The following is a 24266-nucleotide window of genomic DNA, read 5'->3' on the forward strand; positions in this document are numbered from 1 at the left end:
CTGTCTCTCAAATATATAAATAAAATCTTTAAAAAAATGTTTTCCTTTCTAATGTGTTTGTGTATCATTATGAAACATTCTAGTGTTAAATGCATGCATTTTTAGGTTGTGTTAATGGAATGTATGGTTCCTTAGCCCGAGTTTGTTCCCTTTGCTATTCAGTACTGTATTTTTTTTTTTTTTATTTGATGGAGAGAGAGAGAACACAAGGAGGCAGAGAGGCAGGCAGAGAGAGAGTGGGAAGCAGGCTCCCCGCTGAGCAGAGAGCCCAAGGCGCAGCTCGATCCCAGGACTCTGAGATCATGACCCGAGCTGTAGGCAGAGGCTTAACCCACTGAGCCACCCAGGTGCCCCTAGTACTTTATTTTAAAGTCATATTCATAGTACATTGGATTGCTGTGGGATTCTATCCTCTGCATCCTCCTAATTGTGGGCCTGTATGGGAGTTTTGTGAGCATAGCCCCTGGAAGGGATTAGAGGACCTTGGATGTAACTCAGTTGATTGCTCTCCAGTCTAGTTGTATGGGGTCCACCCCTTTGGCCAATTGTGCCTGAAGGTTTATGTCCCTGGCTCCAATTATTTGACATTTAATTATCAAACAGATCATTGAAAGCTTACTTCCTGGCATGTGTTGTTCCTGGCACTTGGGTTTTATCAGTGAATAAAACCGGATGAAATGGGAAAAAATTCCTGTTTTGGAGCCAAAAATTGTCTATTTGGTGACTGTAAAGTAATATTTCATTGTTTTAATTTAAAATTTTCTAAACAGAATTTGAGTATCTCTTCATAGCATTAGTTATTTGGGATTCCTTCTGTTTGATATCTGGTATTTCTCTTATAAATTGCAGGAGTTCCTTAATATTAGTTACTTGGTTTCAGTTATTTTTAGATACTTCTTACTGTTTGTAATATGATATAATCCCTTTCACAGATTTAGATGTATATTTCTTTCATTTAGAAAATAATTCATTTAGTAAGGGCATTCTAGGATAGGACACAATTATACTTCAAAGTTAGGTTCTGTCTTTATTTGCTGTGCGTAAGGAGTTTCATGACATTTGTTCTTGACTGAAACTTTAAATTTTCAGTGGCCTAAAGTCCTTTTAGGCCAGCTTTATTGTGTGTCCGAAAGCTCTGAATTATATTTTGTCAATGGTAGTGATTCTGTGTAGCAGTGGTTCTCAGTTGGTGGAGTATGGCAATATATAGAGTTAAAAATGGTTTTTGAATCATGCTACCATTTCACATCCTCCTCTCTTTTGGACACAGCAATTGGGGATCACTAGATAAAAGCAGTTCATATGAAATTCGATTAGGTAATATCAAAGACTAAGTTTGTTAGTTGTGAAATGTAATAGGAAATTAATGGAATACTTTAGGAGACCTGCTTCAAAGAAGAATTTGAATGATTTATTGATTTCTTTATTAAAGGGCCACTAAACTATTCATTACTTCATAAATCACACTGTACCTTTGTGGTGATGACTCATATTATTTTCTTCTAATCATCAAATATTCAACTAATAATGTATATTGTAACTTAACCTTTCCATTTCTGGGAGGGACATTTGCAAAGAGACTGATGAGTGGATGTTACATTTTGAAAAGGAATTTAATAGATTTTTAAAAATTTTTGATTTTCCAGATGATGGTGTTGATACTCAAAGTGGAACAAAGAAAGAAGATCTGAATGACAAAGAGAAAAAAGATGAAGAAGAAACTCCTGCACCTGCATGTAGGGCCAAATTAATCCTAGAGAGCTGGGTATGGGGCAAGCAACCAGGTATTACAAACTGAGATTCTAATACTTTGAAAAGCTTGATCTGGCACTTCTTTTCTAGATACCATAAATGGATTTTTTTGTTATTATTATGGAATTCTTAAAAATTTAACTGAAAATCTTTTGATATTATGGTAAACTGTACATGACCTACAATTTACCGTTTCAACCATTTTTATGTATACAATTCAAGGACATTTAACATGTTCACATTGTTTTGTAATCACCACCACCATCCATTTCCAAAACCTTTTCATCTTTCCAAAATGAAACTCTGTACTTACTAAATGGTAACTCCTCTTTCTTCTCTACTCAGCCCCTGGAGACTGCAATTTTACTTTCTGTTTTTAGAATTCTCACTAGTCTAGTTACTTGGTGTAAGTGCAGTGATATAGTATTTGTCCTTTTATGTCTGGCTTATTTCATTATTTAGCCTAATGTCTTCAAGTCTTATCCATGTTGTAGTATGTGTCAGAATTTCCTTCCTTTTAAAAACGGAATAGTACGGGGCGCCTGGGTGGCTCAGTGGGTTAAAGCCTCTGCCTTAGGCTCAGGTCATGATCCCAGGGTCCTGGGATTGGGCCCCGCATCGGGCTCTCTGCTCCGCGGAGGGCCTGCTTCCTCCTCTCTCTCTGCCTGCCTCCCTGCCTGCTTGTGATCTCTCTCTCTGTCAAGTGAATAAATAAAATCTTAAAAAAAAAAACAAAAATGGAATAGTATTCCATTATATGTATATATTGCATTTTGTTTATCCGTTCATCCATGGATGGGCATTTATGTTGCTTCCACCTTTTAGCTAATATTTTTTTAAGATTTTATTTATTTATTTGACAGACAGAGTTCAGAAGTAGGCAGAGAGGCAGGCAGAGACAGAGGAAGGGAAGCAGGCTTCCCACTGAGCAGAGAGCCTGACGTGGGGCTCAGTCCCAGGACCCTGGGATCATGACCTAAGCTGAAGGCAGAGGCTTTAACCCACTGAGCCACCCAGGCGCCCCCACCTTTTAGCTATTTTGAATAATGCTGCTATGAGTCTAAGTATACACAAGTTCTGCTTTCAGTTATTTGTGTATATATCCAGGTGTAGAATTGCTGGATCATGTGGTATTTCTCTGTTTAAGTTTTTAAGGACCTGGTGAACTTATCCACAGTGACTACACCAGATTATATCCCTACTGGCAACTTATGAATGATTCTGCTTCTCTGTGTCCTTATCATCATTTGGTGTTGTCACTTTTTAAAAAATTTTAGCCATTCTGTTAAGTGTGTAGTGATAACCTCATTGTGGTTTTAATCTGGGGTATATTGTGTGGCTGTTTACCTCTGTATCTCTTCAGTGGAGTACTTGTTCATGTCTTTTGCCCATTTTCTAGTTAGATTATTCTTTTTCTTTATCTTGTGTTTTGGGGATTCTGCATATATTCCAGATACTAGTCCTTTGTCTTTTATATGGTTTGCAAATAATTTCTCTCAGTTCATAGCCTATCTTTTCATCCTCTCAGCAGTGTCTTAAGCACAGCAGAAGTTGTAAAATTTTGATAAACTTCAGTGTGGACTTTGCTTCTTCCTCCTCCTCTTTCTTTTTCTTCTTCCTCCCCTTCCTCTGCTTCTTCCTCCTCCTCCTCTTTGCCTAGCCCTAGAGCCTGAAGATTTTGCCCTATGCTTTTTCCTAAAAGTTTGTAGTTTTATGTTTTTCATATATGTTCCTGTTCATTTGAGTTAAATTTTGTGTGCAATGTGAGGTTTAGGTCAAGGTTTTTTTTTGTTTGTTTGTTTTTTAATGCTTACAATAACTACTCCAGCACCATTTTTTTTTTTTTTTGACTCAGGCTAACTTTCTACTATTGAATTACTTCTGCACCTTTGTCAAGAATAAGTTGTGTATACTTGTGTGTTCTATTTCTTATTTCTTGTTTCTGTTCTAGTAATCCACGTGTCTCTCTGCCCACACCAGTCTTTATTACTATAGCTAAGAGTAAATCTTGAAATTAGATAGATTGGTTCTTTCCATTTTCTTCTTTTTTCATATTGTTCTAGCAATTCTAGTTCCTTTGCCTTTCCATATACATTGTTAAATTAAAAAATATTTAAATAACTTTTTGGTAATTTAATACCTATGTGTTCATTTCTAGTATATAGAAATACAATTTATTTCTTTATGTTTGTTTTGTGTCCTGCAGCCTTGCTGAATTGACTAGGAAATTTTTAAAAAATTTTCTACATAGACAGTTTATTTCTCCCTTTTCAATCCATTTGCCTTCTGTTACATTTTTTTGCCTTACTGTTCTGGCTAGAACTTCTTTCCTATGTTCTTTAAGAGTGGGGAGAATAACCTTACTTTATTCCTATCTTAGGGGGAAAATAGTCAGTCTTTTCAATGTTAAGTACAACATTAACGTAAGTTTTTGTAGATGCTTTTTATAAGTTCGTGTCTATTCCGGTTTCCTGAGAGGTTTTATTAAGAGTAAGTGTTGAACTTTGTCAAATGCTTTTTGTACATCACTTGATGTACACTTGATGATTTTTTTTTTCCATTTAGTTTATTAATATGAAGGATCTGGTTTTTGACTGTTAAACCAGCTTTGCAGTCCTGGAATAAACACCTCTTGGTCATGATGTATATAATTCTTTTTATATGTTGCTTAATTCTACTTATGAATATTTTGATAAGGATTTTGTGCCTATATTCATGGGAACAATATTCTGTAATTTTTTTTGTTGTACTGTCTCTGGTTTTGATATCATGCTATTACTAGTCTCTTAAAATGAATTGTGAAGTAGCTCTTTTTCTTTTTTCCAGAAGCAGTTGTTTAGAATCTATATTAATTCTCTTTTAATGTTTGGTAACATTCTCCAGTGAAGCAATATGGACCTTGTGATTTACCTTTTGGGATTCTTAAAATTATGAATTCAGGTTTCTCAATAGTTGTACAGCAATTTAAATGATCTGTTTCATATTTGCTCAATTGAGGCAGTTTGTATTTTTTAAGGAATCAGTCCATTTTGTCTAACTTGTGTAATTTATATGTGTAGAGTTTTTCCCTAGTATCTTCTAATTATATGTAAATCTTGTTTCTTTCTTGATATTGGTAATTTATGTTTATTCTTTTTTTGTGTTTTGTCAGTCCTGCATAGAGGTTTGACAGTTCTATTGATCTTTTGCAAGAACCAGTTCTTTGTCTCATTGATTTTTCTTTATTTTTCCATTTTCATTCTCATAGTTTCTGCTCTGAATTATTTCCATCTTTCTGCTTACTTTTTGGTTTATTTTGCTAGTTTTTTTTTGTAGGTTGCTGAGATGGGAGCTTATATTTCTTGATTTGAAAGTTTCCCACTTTTCAAGTGACCCATTTAGTACTATGCATTTCTCTCATTGGTTTAGCTTTCCCCGCCACACACATTCTAATGTATTCTATTTGCATTTTAATTCAGGTCCCTATTTTTTTGATCTCCCTCCTTCTTTGACCCATGGATTATTTAAGAGTATGTTGTTTAGTTCCCTAGAGTTTGGTAATTTTCCCAGTATTTTCTGTTACTGAGTTCTAGTTTCTTTCCATTGTTTCGGAGAACATATTCTGTATGGTTTCACTTCTTTTAAATTTGTTGAGGTTTGTTTTGTGCCCAGGATATGATCTGTTTTGATATTTGTGTATTTGTGTATACACAATCTAAATGATTGTGTATTCTGCTGTTGGCTGGAGTGTTCTAAATGTTGATTAGATCCTGTTGGTTATGGTGTTGTGTTTTTTTATAACCTTGCTAATTTTCTGCCTCCTTATTCTCTTGTTCTGTCAGCTGTTGAGAGAAATGTCGAGGTCTCCAACTCTAAGACTATATAGTTGTTGTTATTTTTGTCACATCTTTTGCTGTTTGGTGCATGTACATTTAGAGTTGTTATGTCTTATTGGTGGATTGACCATTTCCTTATTTTTAATATTGCTTTATATTCCTGGTAATTATCTTTGCTCTGACATCTGCTTTATTTGACATTAATATACTCATTCTTGCTTTCCTTTGATTTTTGCTTGTATGCTTTTTGTTAATTCTATCCATTTACTTTTTTTTTTTTTTAAGTAGGCTCTGCACCCAGCATGGAGCTTTAGCACAAGGCTTGAAACTCATGACCCTGAAAGACCTGAGCTGAGATCAAGAGTCCGTACTTAACCAACTGAGCCACCCAGGCACCCCTTTATGTATTTACTTTTATTTTGCCTATTTGAAGTCACTTTCTTGTAGATAGCATATAGTTGGGTCATATGTTTTTAGTCCACTCTACCAATGTCTGTCTTTTAATTGGTATATTTAGACTGTTTGCATTGAATTTCAATTTTTGATAATTTTGATAAATTAGAGTTTAAGACTGCTGTTTTGTTTTCTGTTTGCTCTGTTTTTTCATTTTTGTGTTGTTTATACTGCCTCCCTCTGGTTTACTTGACTATTTTTAGAATTCCATTTTGATTTATCTGTAGTGTTTTTAAGTTTATTTATTTATTTATTTATTTATTTTAAAGATTTTATTTATTTATTTGACAGAGAGAGATCACAAGTAGGCAGAGAGGCAGGCAGAGAGAGAGAGAGGAAGGGAAGCAGGCTCCCCGCTGAGCAGAGAGCCCGATGCGGGCCTCGATCCCAGGACCCTGAGACCATGACCTGAGCCGAAGGCAGAGGCTTAACCCACTGAGCCACCCAGGCGCCCCTTAAGTTTATTTTTTGCTGTAGCCTTTTTAGTGATTTGTCTAATACCTTATTTACACATAACTAAGCACATTTTCTTGGTTGTGTCATTTAACCAGTTTGGTTGACACACAGAAATCTTACTTCCCTCTATCCTTTTCTGTTCAAGAAATTGCCCTAAATATTTTTGTTGCATATGTTTATAACCACATTTAGCATTTTTTGCTAAGGCTTCAAATATAATTTAGAAAAGTCAAGGGATGAAGAAAAGCCTATTGTATTTACCCCTGTGTTACTTACCGTGTTCTTCCTTCCTGAGCTCCAAGGTTTTCCTTTTATTGTTGCCATTCTGTTTAGAGAACTTCCTTTAGCCATTCTTTTAGTGTGGGTCTGCTGATGATGTATTTTCTTAGTTTTCCTTTACTTGAGAATATTTGATTTTCCTTTCATTCCTGAAGGACATTTTTGCTAGATTTAGGATTCTAGGTTGATGATTCTTTTTCATCACTTCAAAAATATTTTGTTGCTTTCAGCAGTCCTCCAGGGTTTCTGATGAAAAACTTGCTGTTACATGAATTGTTATTCTACCATATTTAAAGTGTTTTTCTCTTGCTGCTTTTAAGATATTTTCTTTGTTTTTAGTTTAATTATGATGTGTCTTTATTTGGATTTCTTTGATTTCATCCTGTTCGGATTTGCTCACCTTCTTAGATATGTAGATATATATCCCTTCTTTAACAACCCAAAATTCAAAGGGAAGAATGTTAGATCTTTTGTTACATTCCCACAGATGCCTGTGACTGCTCATTTTTCCTTTTTTTAAAATGAGGTATAATAGATATAGATACAGATATATAGTATTTTAGTTTATTTATTCCTCTTTTTAAAAAAAATTTAAAAATATTTATTTATTTGAGAGAGAGCATGAGAGGGGTGTAGGGTCAGAGGGAGAAGCAGATTCCCCACTGAGCAGAAAGCCTGACCTGGGACTTGATCCTGGGATTCCAGGATCATTACCTGAGCCAAAGGCAGTGGCTTAACCAATTGAGCCACCTAGGTGCCCTCCCCTTCTCATTTTTAATTGGATTTTTTTTTTTGCTATTGAGTTGTAGAATTTTTATTTTAATGTATTTTGGATGTTTACCTTTTATCCCTTATCAGATACATCATTTGCAAATATTTTCTCCCATTTGGTAGGTTGCCTTTTCGTTTTATTGCTGGTTTCTTTTGCTCTGCAGAAGCTTTTTAGTTTGTTGAGTCCCACTTGTTTACTTTTGCTTCTGGTATCAGATTGAAAAAAATCATTGCTAAGATTTGTGTCAGGAAGCTTTCTATCAATGTTGAATTCTAGGATTTTTATGGTTTCAGGTCTTATGTTCAAGTTTTTAATCGATTTGAGTCAATTTTTGTGTGTGATATAAGATAGTGGTTCAGTTTCAGTCTTTTGGGATGTGTCTGTCCAGTTTTTCCAATAAGATTTACTGAAGAGACTATCCTTTCCCCATTGTATATTTTTGGCTCCTTTGTTGTAAATTAATTGACCATACATGTGTGGGTTTATTTCTGGACTTTCCATTCTGTTCCATTGATTTGTGTGTTTTTATGCCAGTGCCATACTGTTTTGATTACCATAGTATTATAGTTTGAAATTAGGGGGTGTGATACCTCTAGCTTTGTTCTTTTTTCTCAAGATAGCTTTGGCTATTTGGTCTTTTATGGTTCCATATAAATATTAGGATCATTCTATTTCTGTGAAAAATGCCACTGACATTTTGATAGGGATTTTGAATCTGTACATTGCTTTGAGTAGTGTGAACATTTTGACAATATTAATTCTTCCAGTCCATGAGCAAGGATTATCTTTCCATGTCACCATCTTTAATTTTTTTCATCATTCTCTTATACTTTTTACAGGTCTTTGACCTTCATTGTTCAACTTATTCCTAGGTATTTTATTCTTCTTGTTGTAGTTATAAATGGGATTGTTTTCTGCGATAGTTCATTATTAGTTTATAGAAGTGACTAGGATTTTTGTGTATTGATAATTGTATTCTGCCTTTCTAAAATTAATTTTTTAAAAATTCAAAACCAATTAATTAGCATAAAATGTATTTTTAGTTTCAGAGGTAGAATTTAGTGATACATCAGTTGCATATAATTTAACACCCAGTGCTCATTACATCAAGTGCCCTCCTTAATGTGTATCCTGCTACTTTACTGAATTTGTTAATTAACTCTAACAGTTTTTCTTTTTCTTTCTTTTTTTTTTTTTTTTGGTGGTCTTTAGGATTTTCTATGTATCATGTCATTTGCAAATAATGACAGTTTTATTTTTTTCTTTCCAGTTTGGATACCTTTGTTTTTTTTTTCTTGTCTAAATGTTCTGGTTAGGATTTCTAATACTGTGTTGAATAAAAGTGGTGAGAGTGAGCATCCTTGTCTTGTTCCTAATTTTCGAAGGAAAGCTTCCAGCTTTTCAGTGTTAAGTCAGTGTTAGCTGTGAGCTTGTCATATATGGCCTTTATTATCTTGGAAGTGCATTCTGTCTTTACCTGCTTTGTTGAGAGCTTTTATCTTAAATGGATGTTGAGTTTTGTCAGATGCTTTTTCTGCATCTATTGAAATTATCATATGATTTTTATTTTATATTATGATTTTTATTTTAATTTTATTTTATATTATGATTTTATTTTTCTTTTCTTTTTATTTTATTTTATATTATGATTTTATTTTTAATTTTGTTAATGTATATTACATTGATTGATTTGTGGGTATTGAACTATCCTTGTGTCCCTGGGACTAAATCCCAGTTGATCATGGTGTAGCATCCTTTTAACGTATTGACAAAATCAGTTTGCTAATTTCTGAGGATTTTGGTGTATATGTCAGTTAGGGAAATTGGCCTGTAACTATTTTTTTTATCTTCTGGTGTCCTTATCTTGCTTTGAGATCAGTAATTCTGGTCTCATAAAATGAATTAGGAAGTGTTCTCTCCTCCTCAGTTTTTTGGAAGAGTCTGAGAAGGGTTGGTATTAATTCTCCTTTGAATGTTAAGCGGAATTCAACAGTGAAGCCATCTGTTTCTGAATTTTTCTTTTTTTTTTTACGGTTTTATTTATTTATTTGACAGAGAGAGCACAAAGCGGGAGTGACAGGCAGAAGGAGAGGGACAGAGCAAGGAGTCTGATGTGGGGCTCGATCTTAGGACCCTGGGGTCATGACCTGAGCTGAAGAGAGATGCTTAACCTACTGAATCACCCAGGCGGGGAGGTTTTTATTACTGATTAAATCTCCTTTTCATATTTTCTGTTTTTTTCTCATTCAGTTTTGGAAAGTTGTATGTTTCTAGGAATTTGTCCATTTCTTCTGGATTGTATAGTTTGTTGGTGTATAATTGTTCATAGTAGTTTCTTACAGTTTTTTGTATTTCTGTAGTATCAGTTGTAACAGCTCTTCTTTCATTTCTGATTTTATTTGAGTTCTCTCTTTTTTTCCTTGGTGACTTTAGCTACCTGTTTGTCAATTTCATTTTTCTTTTCAAAGAACCAGCTCTTGATTTCATTGATATTTTCAATTGTCTTTTTATTATCTATTTCATTATTCTTGTTTTTTTTTTCCTTCTACTAACTTTATCCTTCATTTGTTCTTTTTGTAGTTCCTTGAAGTATAAAGTTAGATTATTTGATAGGTATCTTGTTTCTTGATGTAGGCATTTATCACTGTGACCTTCCCTTTTAGAACTGCTTTTGCTGTATCCTGTAAGTTTTGGTAGGCTGTATTTTTCTTTTCATTTGTCTTAAGGTATTTTCTGATTCCTCTTGATTTGTTGATTGACCCATTGGTTGCCAAGTACAATGTTGTTTAATCTTCACATATTTGTGAATTTTCCAGTTTTCTTATAATTGATTTCTAGTTTGGTTGGAACAGTTGCTTGATGTGATTTTGGTATCCTTAAATTTATTAAGACTTTTCTTGTGCTCTAATATATGATCTGTCCTAGAGAATTTCCATGTTGTCATGACAAGAAAGTATATTCTTTTTTTTTTTTGCTGTATATATCTGTTAAGTCCATTTAGTCTGATACATAGTTTAAGGTGATATTTCCTTATTGGTTTTATGGCTGGATCATCTATTCATTGATGAAAGTAGAATATTAAAGTCCCCTGCTATTACTGTACTGATATTTTTTTTCTCCCTTATGTTTGTTGAGGTGTGCTTTATATATTTATTTGTTCCTATATTGGTGCCTAAATATTTATAAATGTTATATCTTCTTTTGGGTGGACTATTTTTTTTTTTAAAGATTTATTTATTTATTTATTTGACAGAGAGATCACAACTAGACAGAGAGGCAGGCAGAGAGAGAGAGAGGGAAACAGGCTCCCTGCTGAGCAGAGAGCCCGATGCGGGACTCGATCCCAGGACCCTGAGATCATGACCTGAGCCAAAGGCAACGGCTTAACCCACTGAGCCACCCAGGCGCCCAGGTGGACTATTTTTTTTTTATTATTTTTTATCATTATGTAATGCTTTTCTTTTTCTTTGGCTTTTTATACAGTCTTTATTTTAAGTCTGTGTTGTCTGATACAAGCGTAACTATGCCCACTTAGCTTTGGTTGTCCTTTGTATGGAATATCTTTTTTTATCCCTTCACTTTCAGTATGTGTCCTTATGTCTGTAGGTGAATCTCTTGTAGACAGCTTATTCAGCCGTTCCGTGTCTTTTAATTGGAGAATTCTCTGTATTTACATGTACACTGATTATTGATAGGTATGTGCTTATTGCCATTTTGTTAATTGTTTTCTGGCTGATTTGTAGTTCCTTTGTTCCTTTTTTCTCCTCTTGCTTTCCTCCTTGGTGGTTTGATGGCTTCCTTTATTGTTATGCTTAGATTTCCTTATCATTATATTTTATGTATCTGCTATAGATTTTTGTTTTATGGTTACATGAGGTTATATATTTATAACTATTTTAAGTTGATAACAGCATAAGTTTGAAAGCATTCTAAAGCTCTGAATTTTTACCCTCCCCCTCATGCTTTATGTTTTGATGTCCTAATTTATCTTTTTATCCTGTGTATCTTTTTTTTTTTTTTTAAAGATTTTATTTATTTATTTCACAGAGGTCACAAGTAGGCAGAGAGGCAGGCAGAGAGAGAGAGTGAGGAGGAAGCAGGCTCCCTGCAGAGCAGAGAGCCCGATGTGGGGCTCGATCCCAGGACCCTGGGATCATGATCTGAGCTAAAGGCAGAGGCTTTAACCCACTGAGCCACCCAGGTGCCCCTACCCTGTGTATCTTTTAGTTATTGTAGTTATAGTTATTTTTACTAATCTTGTCTTTTATCCTTTATGCGAGGTTTTTGTAAGTGATTAATCACTTACCTTTACTATGTATTTATCTTTCCAGTGAGCTTTGTACTTTCTTATGTTTTCTTGTTACTAATTAGTTCCCTTTCTTTTCCAGAAAAAGCGTTCTCATCCAGGTCTCTTGATGGACAACTAAAAAACTGGCAGTTGGTGTTTATCTTGGCCCCTCAAGGGTCGGGGGTTAAGAGCTTTATAGATAAGGGCAGTCCTGATTGTAAACCTATTGCATTTGTACAAAACAGTGTAATTCATCTATCCCTGCCTGCTTTAAGTCCTGGTGCTCACTTCTGTCAGTAATAAATGCTGTTTGTGGAATTCCCCCCCCCCCAAAATAGGACACTTTCATCTGCATCAAAAACCTGTGCAGGAATGTTTTCTTTCTCCTCAATGACTTTCTGAATGGCATCTGGGAACTTGTCTACTTCCTCTTGATTGGCAGAAGCTGCTTCTCCTGTTGACATTTTTTAAGCCAAATCTCTTTCTGAAATTACCAAACCAACTTATTGGCATCAAATTTTCCAGCTTTAGTATTTCACCTTCCTTTTGCTTTAGGTTGTCATCATATAATGACTTTGCTTTTTCTCAAATCACATTAGAGTCTCTACAGGTATTCCTTTCTTACAGTAATTCTGCACCCACATAAAAGCTGCATTTTTGGGGTACCTGGGTGGCTCAGTGGGTTAGGCCTCTGCCTTTGGCTCAGGTCATGATTTCAGGGTCCTGGGATTGAGCCCCACATCAGGCTCTCAGCTCAGCAGGGAGTCTGCTTCCTCCTCTCTCTCTGCCTGCCTCTCTGCCTACTTGTGATCTCTGTCTCTGTGTCAAATAAATAAATAAAATCTTAAAAAAAAAAGCTGCATTTTTAGTACTGCATGAAAAGGTATTTCGTAGAAAGTACAATGTTTCGTGTCTGCTGGTGTGACTACTGTGTCAGCTTCATGAATTTCCTCTTTTTTTTTTTTTTTTTTAGTATTTTATTTATTTATTTGACAGAGAGAGACACAGTGAGAGAGGGAACACAAGTAGGGGGAGTGGGAGAAGGAGAAGCAGTCTTCCTGCTGAGCAGGGAGGCTGATGTGAGTTTGGATCTGGGCCACCCAAGTGCCCCTTAACATTGGTTCTTATACTGGATTCATTTATCTTGATATGGCAGGCAACCACAGCTGCAGACCTACATCTATAGTACTTATCAAACAATTCAACCTTTTCTTGTAATGTTGTGACTTTTCTCTGCTTCTTGGGTGCACGTCCGGCATCATTAGTGGCCCTATGTATGGGTCCCATGGTGTTATTCAAGGTTTACAGTATTGCACTAAAAGTGAAAGATACATGAGAACTACTAGAGATCACTTTTGACTGTAATAGACAATTTACTGGAGACAGCTGCTCATGTGGAGTTGATTAGTATTTAGTGTTGTTTTAAACGGATACTTGGAACACTTGACTCACTGCAATAGCAACAGGAGTGGTTATGAAATTATTAGAGTAGTACATTACATTAAGTATGTACTGTGGTTAATTTTTTTTTTTTAAAGATTTTATTTATTTATTTGAAACAGAGAGAGATCACAAGTATGCAGAGAGGCAGGCATAGAGAAAGAGGAAAAAGCAGGCTCCCCGCTGAGCAGAGAGCCCGATGCGGGCCTCGATCCCAGGACCCTGAGATCATGACCTGAGCTGAAGGCAGAGGCTTAACCCACTGAGCCACCCAGGCGCCCTGTACTGTGGTTAATTTTATGCTGTTTTGATTTAATACTGCATCTTTAGGTTTGTTTACATTTCTTTTAACTTTGTAGGGGTTTTGTAAGTATTTTTGTGTGTAAGCTGATAACTTTAACTTTATAATAAATTTGTGTATATTTTATGGTAGTAAATGATAGAATAGTAGTTACACATATATTTGCATTTATGGCATCCTTTTAAGTTTTTTTGATATTTCTAGGCTTTGTGATTTGTTTGTGAGTTTTTAAAATTGTTGCAAATCTCCAAAAAATTTTCCAATATATTTATTGAAAAAAATGTGTGTATAAGTGGATCTGTGTAGCTTAAGACTGTGTTGTTTAAGCGTCAGTTGTAATTATTTTATCTTACTCCAAAATATTCCTGTAAATGTATTACCTTTCATGAATCATATATGCTAGACAATTTTATTGAAACATTTTTATTTTGAGTTTGGTTATATAACATGAATATAATGGATAGAGTTTTTTTTATGTGTGTAGGAAATGTGCTGCTGAGAAGTATTGACTTTATAATTTTGTATTAAAAGCTTTATTACAGTGTTTCAGAGAGGCAGCATACCATGGTGACTAAGAGTGGTCTGTCTCATGTGCCATAATCCTCTGGGTCACCTTGAGCAAATTCTCTGTGCCTCAGTTTCCTGCTCCTTAAAATCATGTACAGTATTACCTCTTGATGGTGACTATGAGAATTACCTAATTCTCATAGGTAAGTTGTAAGGTGCTTAAGGTATAAGGTGTGTAAGGTGCTTAAAACTGTTTATTGGCACATATTAAGTACTCAGGTATTATATATTATTGCTATTATCCATTTTATCAACATTATAGCAAACTATAGGCAAGATATTGAGAGGTTGGGTATTTTCTTTTCTTGTTTTCTAGATGTGAATGAATTGAAGGAATGTCTTTCTGTGTTGGTTAAAGAGCAGCAAGCTCTGGCCATCCAGTCAGCCACTACTACTCTTTCAGCCTTGAGACTCAAGCAGAGGCTGGTCATCTTGGAACGATATTTCATTGCCTTGAATAGAACTGTTTTCCAGGAGAATGTTAAAGTTAAGTGGAAAAGTAGCAGCATTTCTTTGCCTCCTGTGGACAAAAAAAGGTAATAATATAATGAAGAAGGAATCTTGATACCAGCTAAATATAAAATGCAGGCTGTTTTGTTTAAGAAAGTTTAAGTACAACTTGCACTTAGTTGTTCCGTTATTCATCTTAAGATATTTTGTTCTTGTATTTTTTTTTTGTATGTTTCGTATAATCTGGAGAATGGCTTTGCTAATTTGCTCAGATTAACAGACTATGCTTCATAATTTGTGCCCCTATTTTAAAATCCTTTCTTCTCAGTAACTGTGGAAGCCAGCAAGAGTGTAGATAAGCATGTCTAGATTTTTGCAAATGGGGTCTGAATATTATATTCTTTTTTTTTTTTAATTTTACTACTGGATAGGGAATAGTCAAATCATGATATTTATGTAGTTTAGATGCTTATTTTTTTCTTCCTAATGTGATATTCTTTTATTATAAGAGATTCTTTCAGGCAAATCTTTTTTAATATATTGGTATGCATCAGCACATTTTCTGAGACATTAACTGAATGGTTAAGGCTTGTATGAAGTTTTATTTTTCCAAAATGTAGCTGTCTACCACAGTTTTGTTTGCTAAATTTAACATGTTTCATTTTTTTAAAAATCTAGTTGGAATCACTTACATGTGCTATATTTGATAGTAGTTTTAAGGTAAATTAAACCCATGTATACATCCTATTCTCTTTCACCCCCATCCAAGCGACAGAGGATTCCTATCGATGTGGTATTACTGAGCAGCACAGTCTTTTCTTTCCTTCTTGACTGGAAAGTGAGTGATCCTTTGTGGTGATCATTGATCAGAGAGGGGTTCTGCATGTACGGGTGGTAGATTCTGAGACTGTCTAAGCACTCCTGTGTGTATGTTGAATGAGACTGAATTCTCTAAGATGCAGAAGTGGCTGAGACCCCAACTGATTTTTCTCTGTGTTTTTTCCTTTGTGGTTACATAAATATTGATGGATTAATTGTAATCTGCCTTTCACTAAATCAGCCAAATTCCTAAAATTAAAAAAAATATGTATTTTGAGATAATTGTGGGTTCACATGGAGTTGTAAGAAATAGTGCAGATTCTTTATACCCTTCATCTACTTTTCCCCAGTGGTAGCCACTTGCAAAACTGTGGTATACTATCACAATGACAATATTGACTTTGATACAGATTACCTCTCTCACTCAGATTTCCTTAGTTGTACATGTTCTTACCTCTGTTTGTGTGTACATGCATATTTGCATGTCTTTCCATATGATTTTATCAGAGGTGTGGATTTCTGTTACCACTGCCGCAGTTAGAGTACAGGACCAGGATTCTTTTTGTATCACACTTACCTCCTTTTCCCCTCCCCTCTGCCTTATCCTCTGGCAGCCCCTAATCTATTCTTTATGTCTAGTATGTAACCTTGGCTTTTTTCAATCAGCATTATCTCCTTGAGATTTTTCCAAGTAGTTGCCTGTATCATCATCGCATAGTAGAATTCTGTGTCATGGATGGTCCTCATTTTGTTTGGCCATTTGTCAATTGAAGGACATCTCAGTTATTAACAGTTGTTGAGCATTATGAATAAAGCTGCTGAGAGTATTTGTAGACAGGTTTTTGTGTGAACCTGTTTCATTTCTCTGGAATAAATGCCCCGGAGTTCAATTCTTATGTCTTACATTTAGGTTTGTAGGACATTGCTATACTCTTTCCAAAGTAGCTGTACAGTTTTACAGTCTCATCAGTATGTATCAGTGGTCTAGTTGTTTTACATCCTTGTCAGCATTTGGTGTTGTTGCTTCTTTGTTTTAGCAATTCTGTTAGATGTGTAGTGATATCTTCTAAATTTTTGTAGATTTCTTTTCCTCATTTCTCAGCTTAATTGGATAGTGATGGGTTTTACCAAGGAGCAGTGGGTTGGATTGTTGACTGCTGTGGATGGGTGTGGGACCAAGCTATTTGAATGTTTGTTTGTTTGTTTTCCTTGAGTATCTGTAAAATAGACAGTGACTTACTGAAGTTATAGCAGTTCTTACACTGTACAGATTTAGGACTGTTGGGCTCTTTCTCTAGGGCCAAGGTTACAACTGCCTGAGGGGGAACCCCAGTTCCATGTTTCTTCTGAAGCAGTTTTCTCCTGGTGAGGGCTCCTCCTACCTCATCTGAATAGACTCAGCATGTGTTCTTTCTGTTTCAAAGACCACTGTATTTCTCATTCAGAAATAAAGTTTAAATTTCCTTATTCCTATCTCTCAGACACTCAGTCCCCTTATTAGAGGCAGTCACTCATTAAGGTTTTTTGTGTCTTCTCATGAGCCCCCCTCCTAAAGCTCAGGATTCATAGATATGTGCATACTAGCTGCCTTTCTGGGGTCCCCACGTCCTTCACTGCTAATTTTGCTTGCTGTTGTATCTTGGGACAGTGATTCCATATCATTACCCATTTTTAATAGCATTTCGCCCAATAGTGAAAGCGAGTTTTAGTAAGTTTGAAGAATATGGTATATAGTAGAAATACTCAACAGTGTAAAGTTGAAAATAAAATTACTTGCTAGGCATGATTGATTTTATATTGTACACTTTTTATATTCTAGTTTTTCTTAGAATGATTTCTATGGTATGCCATTTGTATAGCTTCTTTAAACAAGCATATCTTGTTAACTTTAAAATATAAGTAATAGGGGCGCCTGGGTGGCTCAGTGGGTTAAGCCGCTGCCTTCGGCTCAGGTCATGATCTCAGGGTCCTGGGATCGAGTCCCGCATCGGGCTCTCTGCTCAACAGGGAGCCTGCTTCCCTTCCTCTCTCTCTGCCTGCCTCTCTGCCTACTTTGATCTCTGTCTGTCAAATAAATAAATAAAATCTTAAAAAAAAATATAAGTAATAAAAAACTTAAAAAACGAGAATGATAAGCACTAAATTCAGGAGAGGATAAGCTCAGCAGGATGGGGGTGAAAGAGAATAGGATGTATACATGGGTCTCTAATCTGGTCATATGGACCTAAGAGAGTCCAAAGCAAATACAGATTGCATAGCTCTGGGTGTAGTCTCAGGCATTTGTCGTATTGTTCTCTGTGTGTTCCTCAACCCCCTCACTGCCTTTTCTTTACTTCATGACCTTTAACCTCCCATTTATGTATTTATCAGTTTATTTTCTATTTATCATGTGTCTCTCTCTGACTCATAATATCAGTTCCCAGAGATCATTTTGTGAACATTTCAGCAGGTTGTTTAAAATTCTTTCTAAATATCTTTTTCTTAACGAGTAAACTTCCTTTACAAAGGACATTTGATAAAAGTTTTTTTTATTTTTTTTAAAGATTTTATTTATTGATTTGACAGAGAGTGATCACAAGTAGACAGAGAGGCAGGCAGAGAGAGAGAGAGAGAGGGAAGCAGGTTCCCCGCCCAGCAGAGAGCCTGATGCGGGACTCGATCCCAGGACCCTGAGACCATGACCCGAGCCGAAGGCAGCGGCTTAACCCACTGAGCCACCCAGGCGCCCTGATAAAAGTTTTTAATATATGAAACTAAAAGTCATACATTGTCATTCTGCTGTCTAAAGAAATCTATTCATCACATTTTTTAATACACATCCTTCCATGTTATTTATTTTTAGTATTTGCACATTCCTCTGACTGACCAGTTATCACATCTCCCATGTGTGTTGTCCACAGTTCCCGGCCCACAGGCAAAGGAGTGGAAGGTCTTGCAAGAGTCGGATCCCGAGCAGCTCTCTCCTTTGCCTTTGCCTTCTTACGCAGGGCCTGGCGGTCAGGTATGTGGGCCCAGAGTGTTCAGTTCCCCACATCGGGAGACTTGGATTGTCTTCTCAGTTCTGCCACCACATGCCCTTGGGCTGATCCTGTATGCTCTCTGTGCCTCATCTTTCTTGTTTGTAGAATGAGAGGCTTCAGTCTGTCTGATTTTCTAGGACTGTTCTCTTAAAAAAAAAAAGAAAGAAAAAGCGTGTATATGCATACATCCCAGGTAAACCACTGCAGTGTACATCAATGCTGATTTATTTTCTAGAACAAGAAGTTAGGATTGCACATGGCAGAGTCATAAAATAAAGAACTTTGGGGCACTTGTATTAAGTTCTAATCTCCTGAGTTCTTGGAGTATCTTGTTGAGAGGAAAGTGAGGGATTGAAAATGGAACAGTGGCTTCCTCTCACATGATGGAGTAGGAGGCCCCTCTGAGAAAGTGAGGAGGCCTTTACTTGTCAGTGCTGCCTGAGGAGTAGATGGCCTCTTCTGATACATGTGTGTGCCCAGGGGAGGATGCGGATCTCTGCAGCGAGCTGTTGCAGGAGTCCCTGGATGCCTTGAGAGCCCTGCCTGAGGCTTCACTCTTCGATGAGAGCACCGTGTCTTCTGTGTGGCTGGAAGTAGTAGAGAGAGCAACCAGGTTCCTCAGATCTGTTGTGACAGGGTGAGTTTTTTGTTTTTATATCTTACTACATGAATGGTTCTAACATGCTTCAAAGTCTCGTCTCACCTTCTTCTCTTTAGAGCAGAAGGTTTGTGGTATGTGTTTCCAGGCCATCCTCAGCTCTGTGATTCTAGATCTTGGTTTTTAGGTTTTCAAAGATTTGATTTTGATATTCTAATTAGACCCAGGAGGCTATCATATTGAATCAGGTGGAAAATGAAAGATGCTTGTAATGTTTTTTTTTCAGATATTTTATGATTTGGAAATTAGTCATTCATAAAGTGTTTGAGCACCTATTATGGGCCTCTCAGTGAGAATGTGGATGTTACCATTCTGAGTGAGGGGTATTGTCTTGATGGACAATGTGGGATTAAACAACTACTCAAGATCAAAATGTTTAAACCTGCATCTATTCATGTTAGTGTTAAAAATTTTTTGAATGTGAATCATTTTTTGGTAAGGAAAGCCATGAACTCCTCTGGTCTTGGGTGCTATGTATTTTTGTTAAGAGTTTTTAAATATAAAGTCGGGCGGAGGGTATGTATTGCATGGAGCACTGGCTGTGGTGCATAAACAATGAATCTTGGAACATTGAAAAAATAAAGAAAATGTATGTACTCAAGACATAATTCAGCAGTAAGGACATAATTAAAGGAAAAGTGAGTGTTTTCTCATTCCTTTGCCAGGGGTCACTGCTGTGTCCTGTCTAGTATGCAGGGACACCTCTGGTCTCTATGCCAATAGGCTGTGAGTTCAGTACCCTAGCATGCTGATGAGGGCATTTCAACAAGGTTTAAGGCTAGGGGCCCTGAAAATAGGCTTGGAATTACAGTTGATCCTTGAAAAATATGGGGGCTAGGGGTACCAGTCTCCACACAGGTAAAAATCCACATATAACATTTGACTCCCCCAAACTAAATTAATAGCATACTGTGGATCGGAAGCCTGACTGGTAACCTGAACAGTGGATTAACACATATTTTATATCTGTTATTTACTGTATTCTTTTTTTTTTTTTAAAGAATTTATTTATTTATTTGACAGAGAGATCACAAGTAGGCAGAGAGGCAGGCAGAGAGAGGAAGGGAAGCAGGCTCCCTGCTGAGCAGATAGCCCGATGTGGGGCTTGATCCCAGGACTCCGGGATCATGACCTGAGCCGAAGGCAGAGGCTTTAACTCACTGAGCCACCCAGGCGCCCCTACTCTTATTATACTACCTTTTTCTTAAAAGTTTTGGTATTTCTAGGCTACATGGTTCATCTGTGAGTTTTTTCAAATTATTGCAAATCTCCAAAAATTTTTTCAACATATGTATTGAAAAAAATCTGTGTATAAATGAACCAGTACAGTTCAGACTTGTTCAAGGGTCAACTGTAATTTCAAAATTCAACCATAATGGCGATGTTAGAAGGTCCTCCCTTCCTATCTTGGGTTAAGAGGACTTGTTATTTTTTATTGGGGAAATTTGAAATATTCCTTTGATCAGAGATAAAAATAAACATAGACATTTTGCCTATATTTGCCAGGTAGTTTTAGAAGTTAATATTTCTCCATTTCCATAGAGGAATGTGGATATTCTAATAGCCATACATGTCATTGAGAGTGGAGACATATCTAAACATTTTTCTACTCATGACTTGAATAATGATAAAAATAATTTTATGCTATGGAAACTAGAATATGTTTTCTAAGGTAGTCATCTTATAGTATCTGAATTAATTCTTTTAATAAGAAAATATCCTTTTTTTAATAAGAAAATATCTTTACAAATTAATTATATACTTTAAAATCTCTTATTAAATTCGAGTAGTAAGTCTCAGAAACTTGATTTTAAATATTAAAAATATACATGCTATCTTTAAGCTCTCATGTTACTTTGTTCTTTCATTTCAGGGATGTTCATGGAACGCCTGGTACCAAAGGGCCAGGAACCATCCCCCTGCAGGACCAGCACCTGGCCCTGGCCATCCTGTTAGAGCTGGCTGTGCAGAGAGGCACTCTTAGGTGAGGGGTGCCTCAGGCTGAGAACATTTCAGGGAAATGCCTCTATTTGAACATCTGTTTCATTTTATGGGATTTCACTAAATCATTTGTAACTGTATAAAACATGTGGTGGTCTTCTATAATCAAAGAACCATATCCCAGGACTCCCTCTTCTTTCAGATGTGGGTATGCTTAGGTTTTCTTTATTTCCTTTTTTATGTATGTAACTTTTTAGTAGTGTTTAACTATGTATGTGTTTAACTTTTTAGTAGTGTAGGAGATGTTCTTTTTTTTCTTTTAATTTTTTTCACAAATGATTTTTATTCCATTAATTAAGGTCCTAGAAGTTCCCTTTAGAAAGCTGTTTGAGGGGTGCCTGGGTGGCTTAGTCGTCTAAGCATCAGACTTAATTTTGGCTCAGTGTTGTAAGTTCAAGCCCTGGGTTGGGCTCCATGCTGGGTGTGGAGCTTCCTTTAACATAGAAAAAAGTCTTGTTTGAGTTTCTTAACTGATTTTATATTTCTTATTCTTCAAGTGTGGATATCTTGTGTGTGGATATCTTCAAGTGTGCTAAAATCTTGACATTGATTCAGTGATTTTACTGCCAAGAATTGTTTTCATGGGATTATTTTAGTGGTATCTTTTCAAATATAAAGTATTTCTTCTATTTTAGTTAGTTAACCTGCCTTTTATTTTTGACAGACCATGGCAATAAAAGCTAATTTGTTTTTGCTAGAGACTAAAGATATTTTCTCTTTCAGCCAAATGTTATCTGCCATCCTGTTGTTGCTTCAACTGTGGGACAGTGGGACCCAGGAAACTGACAATGAGCGGTCTGCCCAGGGCACCAGCGCCCCCCTTCTCCCTTTGCTGCAAAGATTCCAGAGCATCATCTGCAGTAAAGATGCCCCTCATACAGAGGGTGACACTCACGTAAGTATCATAACAAGATTTTGCATTTAAATAGCTGTTTTGATTCAGTTATCCTAAAAGAGTTAGACTTTTATAAGTAAGACCAGAATGCATGTCTTTGGCAGTAGTTGTCTCTAGGGGAGAGAGTGAGTCAGATATGGGACAGGTGTGGAATGTCGTAGGGTGAGTTTCAGATGGTGTGGCTTCTGTGTGTGTGTTCTGGATTGTGTGTACTTAGTAGGAAGAATGTACTTCTTGGCATTTATCAACTTGTACTTTTAGAGAGATTCCTCTACTCCTTTTTGACCATGCAGTTTTCTTTCTGCCGAACTGGAGCCATTGAGCCCTTTGTGTTTGTGGGTTTAATGCTTGTGTGTTTCTAGCAGCCTAGAAACTTGTTTGGCTATGCTTTGTCTGTGATGGTGAGTGAGTTTAAGATGCTCTGGAAGATGTAAAGAAGGCATGCTCACTCCATGAAGGAGTTAGTAGGGTAAACATTCTGACAATATTTCAGGAACATTGTGTGAGTCAAGCACATCCTTATGGTCACTTGAATTGATAATGTAGGGAGGCGGAATGAGGACTTGAAGCTCAGCTGTGTGGGATGGAGTGTGTCTGGGTCAGAGGATGTACTTTACTGTGAGGTCATGTAGTTGCCTAGTGGTTAATGTTTATTTGTTTTGACCCTGCTTAGTGAAGTCAGGTACATCTTCCTCCATGTTCCTCCATATGCCGTTTATGGAGAAGACCTCAGATCAGTAAGTGCCAGCTACACTTCAGCACAGAATGATGTCTGACATGCACACTTTTTTTCCTTTTTAAGATTTATTTCTTTATTAATGAGAGAAAATGTGCCCAGGGGGAGGGCAGAGAGAGAGAGGGAGTCTCAAGCAGACTCCCCACTGAGTGCAGAGCCCAGTTGGGGGGCTTGATCTCACAACCCTGAGATCATGACCTGAGCTGAAATCAAGATTTGGACACTTAACTGAACTACTCAGTAGGTGCCCCTGACACACACACTTTTAAATATATATTAGAAAAAGAGCATTGAAAATAGTGACTTACTTTGTTGGCCCTTCCTATATGCGGAGCACTGTGTGGAGCATGTCACCTAAGTCGTCACTGTGTTTAGTCCTAGAAGAGTGAGACTGGTGGCAGAGGAGGGCCTGCCTAGTTCCTGGGTCTGAATTCCTGGGGTTGTTTCTATTTAGAGGTACAAGTTTGATCTTGTAGGTCTTTCCTGGAAAGGCAGCCATTCCATTAAAGTTAATTTTTCTATCACTTGGTAGTCTTTAATGGGAGTAAGTTTATTCTGCCTTTAGAAAAATGAAATTTGTTACTTAATGTGCAGGTAACATTAGGTTTTTTTCCAGGGTAAGTGGCATTTAGGTTTAAACAAGTGGTTTTGGTTTTCAGTTTGCAAAGCCGGTTTGAGGTGCACTGCTGTGTTCCTAAGAAGCTTGCTCTGTATTCTGAGGGCTGTTGGAGGGGTGAGCCTGCAGGGTGACTAGACCATGTCATTGACCTGTGTGGAGTATGCATGTATAAATGTGCAGGCACTGCTCTGTGTAGTTTTGTAGCAAGTGTGTAAACATGTGGATATGTAGAGTCACTGCATCAGTAACACTTCTCATTTAATGGCCAAAAGGAGTAGATTTATAGATAATGCATAACTGTGACTACCAAAATATAACGAGTGATTAAGGGCTAATTGTGTTACTTTAATCTTTCCACAATTCTTAAGAAGTCTGCTTACTTTTCTTCTGTAGCTTTTGTCTGGTCCTTTGAGCCCCAACGAGAGTTTCCTGAGGTACCTTACTCTTCCACAAGACAATGAGCTTGCCATTGACTTAAGACAAACTGCAGTTGTTGTCATGGCCCATTTAGACCGCCTGGCTACTCCCTGTATGCCGCCTCTGTGTAGCTCACCAACATCTCATAAGGTATGTGAGAAAGCAGTGTTTGTTCTTTGTATGTTCTACAGTTAGGAGCACTCCTAGATTCTCACCCTGTGCCAATATGGAGACTTTCTCTGGTATTGGGGGTGGAGCTGGTTACAGCTTTTAAACATGTATACAGTTTAAAGTGTTGTCAGTGGTCAGATTGAGTGATGAGCAAGCTGATGTGCACAGGGGTTTAGGACCCAATCCACTGTCCCAGGTTTCACTGTCAGGAGATGTGTCCCCAGAGAGCTCTCCTTTATCCAAACAACCACATGACTGCCTGCCTTCCTCAGGGAGGTTCCAGTGCCTTTTTTGTACACTAGGAGCTTAGACCATGGACTATCTTGATGATACTCAGAGCAGTGGTAGCACTAATCT

The 24266-nt window shown here is 36.7% G+C and overlaps 1 protein-coding gene across 9 annotated transcripts in view; it reads left to right on the forward strand.

Moving 5' to 3' along the window:
* HERC2 (HECT and RLD domain containing E3 ubiquitin protein ligase 2) overlaps positions 1-24266 on the forward strand; it is a 232745-nt gene that overhangs the window by 37626 nt on the left and 170853 nt on the right. For 8 of the 9 annotated variants that reach the window (XR_004380894.1, XM_032843125.1, XM_032843126.1 and 5 more), the window contains exons 4-10: positions 1647-1784; positions 14440-14659; positions 18293-18393; positions 18893-19049; positions 20944-21054; positions 21795-21966; positions 23715-23888. Coding sequence is in view for 8 of the 9 variants with exons in the window: in XM_032843125.1 (XP_032699016.1) it covers positions 1647-1784; positions 14440-14659; positions 18293-18393; positions 18893-19049; positions 20944-21054; positions 21795-21966; positions 23715-23888 (1073 nt within the window). In the remaining variant the exon portion in view is untranslated. Of the gene's footprint in view, positions 1-1646; positions 1785-14439; positions 14660-18290; positions 18394-18892; positions 19050-20943; positions 21055-21794; positions 21967-23714; positions 23889-24266 lie in introns of those variants that run through there. The other variant, XM_032843124.1, reaches the window with a different exon arrangement.

Source organism: Lontra canadensis, unplaced genomic scaffold (genome assembly GCF_010015895.1).
Source record: "Lontra canadensis isolate GAN:19392208 unplaced genomic scaffold, GSC_riverotter_1.0 scaffold135, whole genome shotgun sequence".
Taxonomy (NCBI): Eukaryota; Metazoa; Chordata; class Mammalia; order Carnivora; family Mustelidae; genus Lontra; species Lontra canadensis.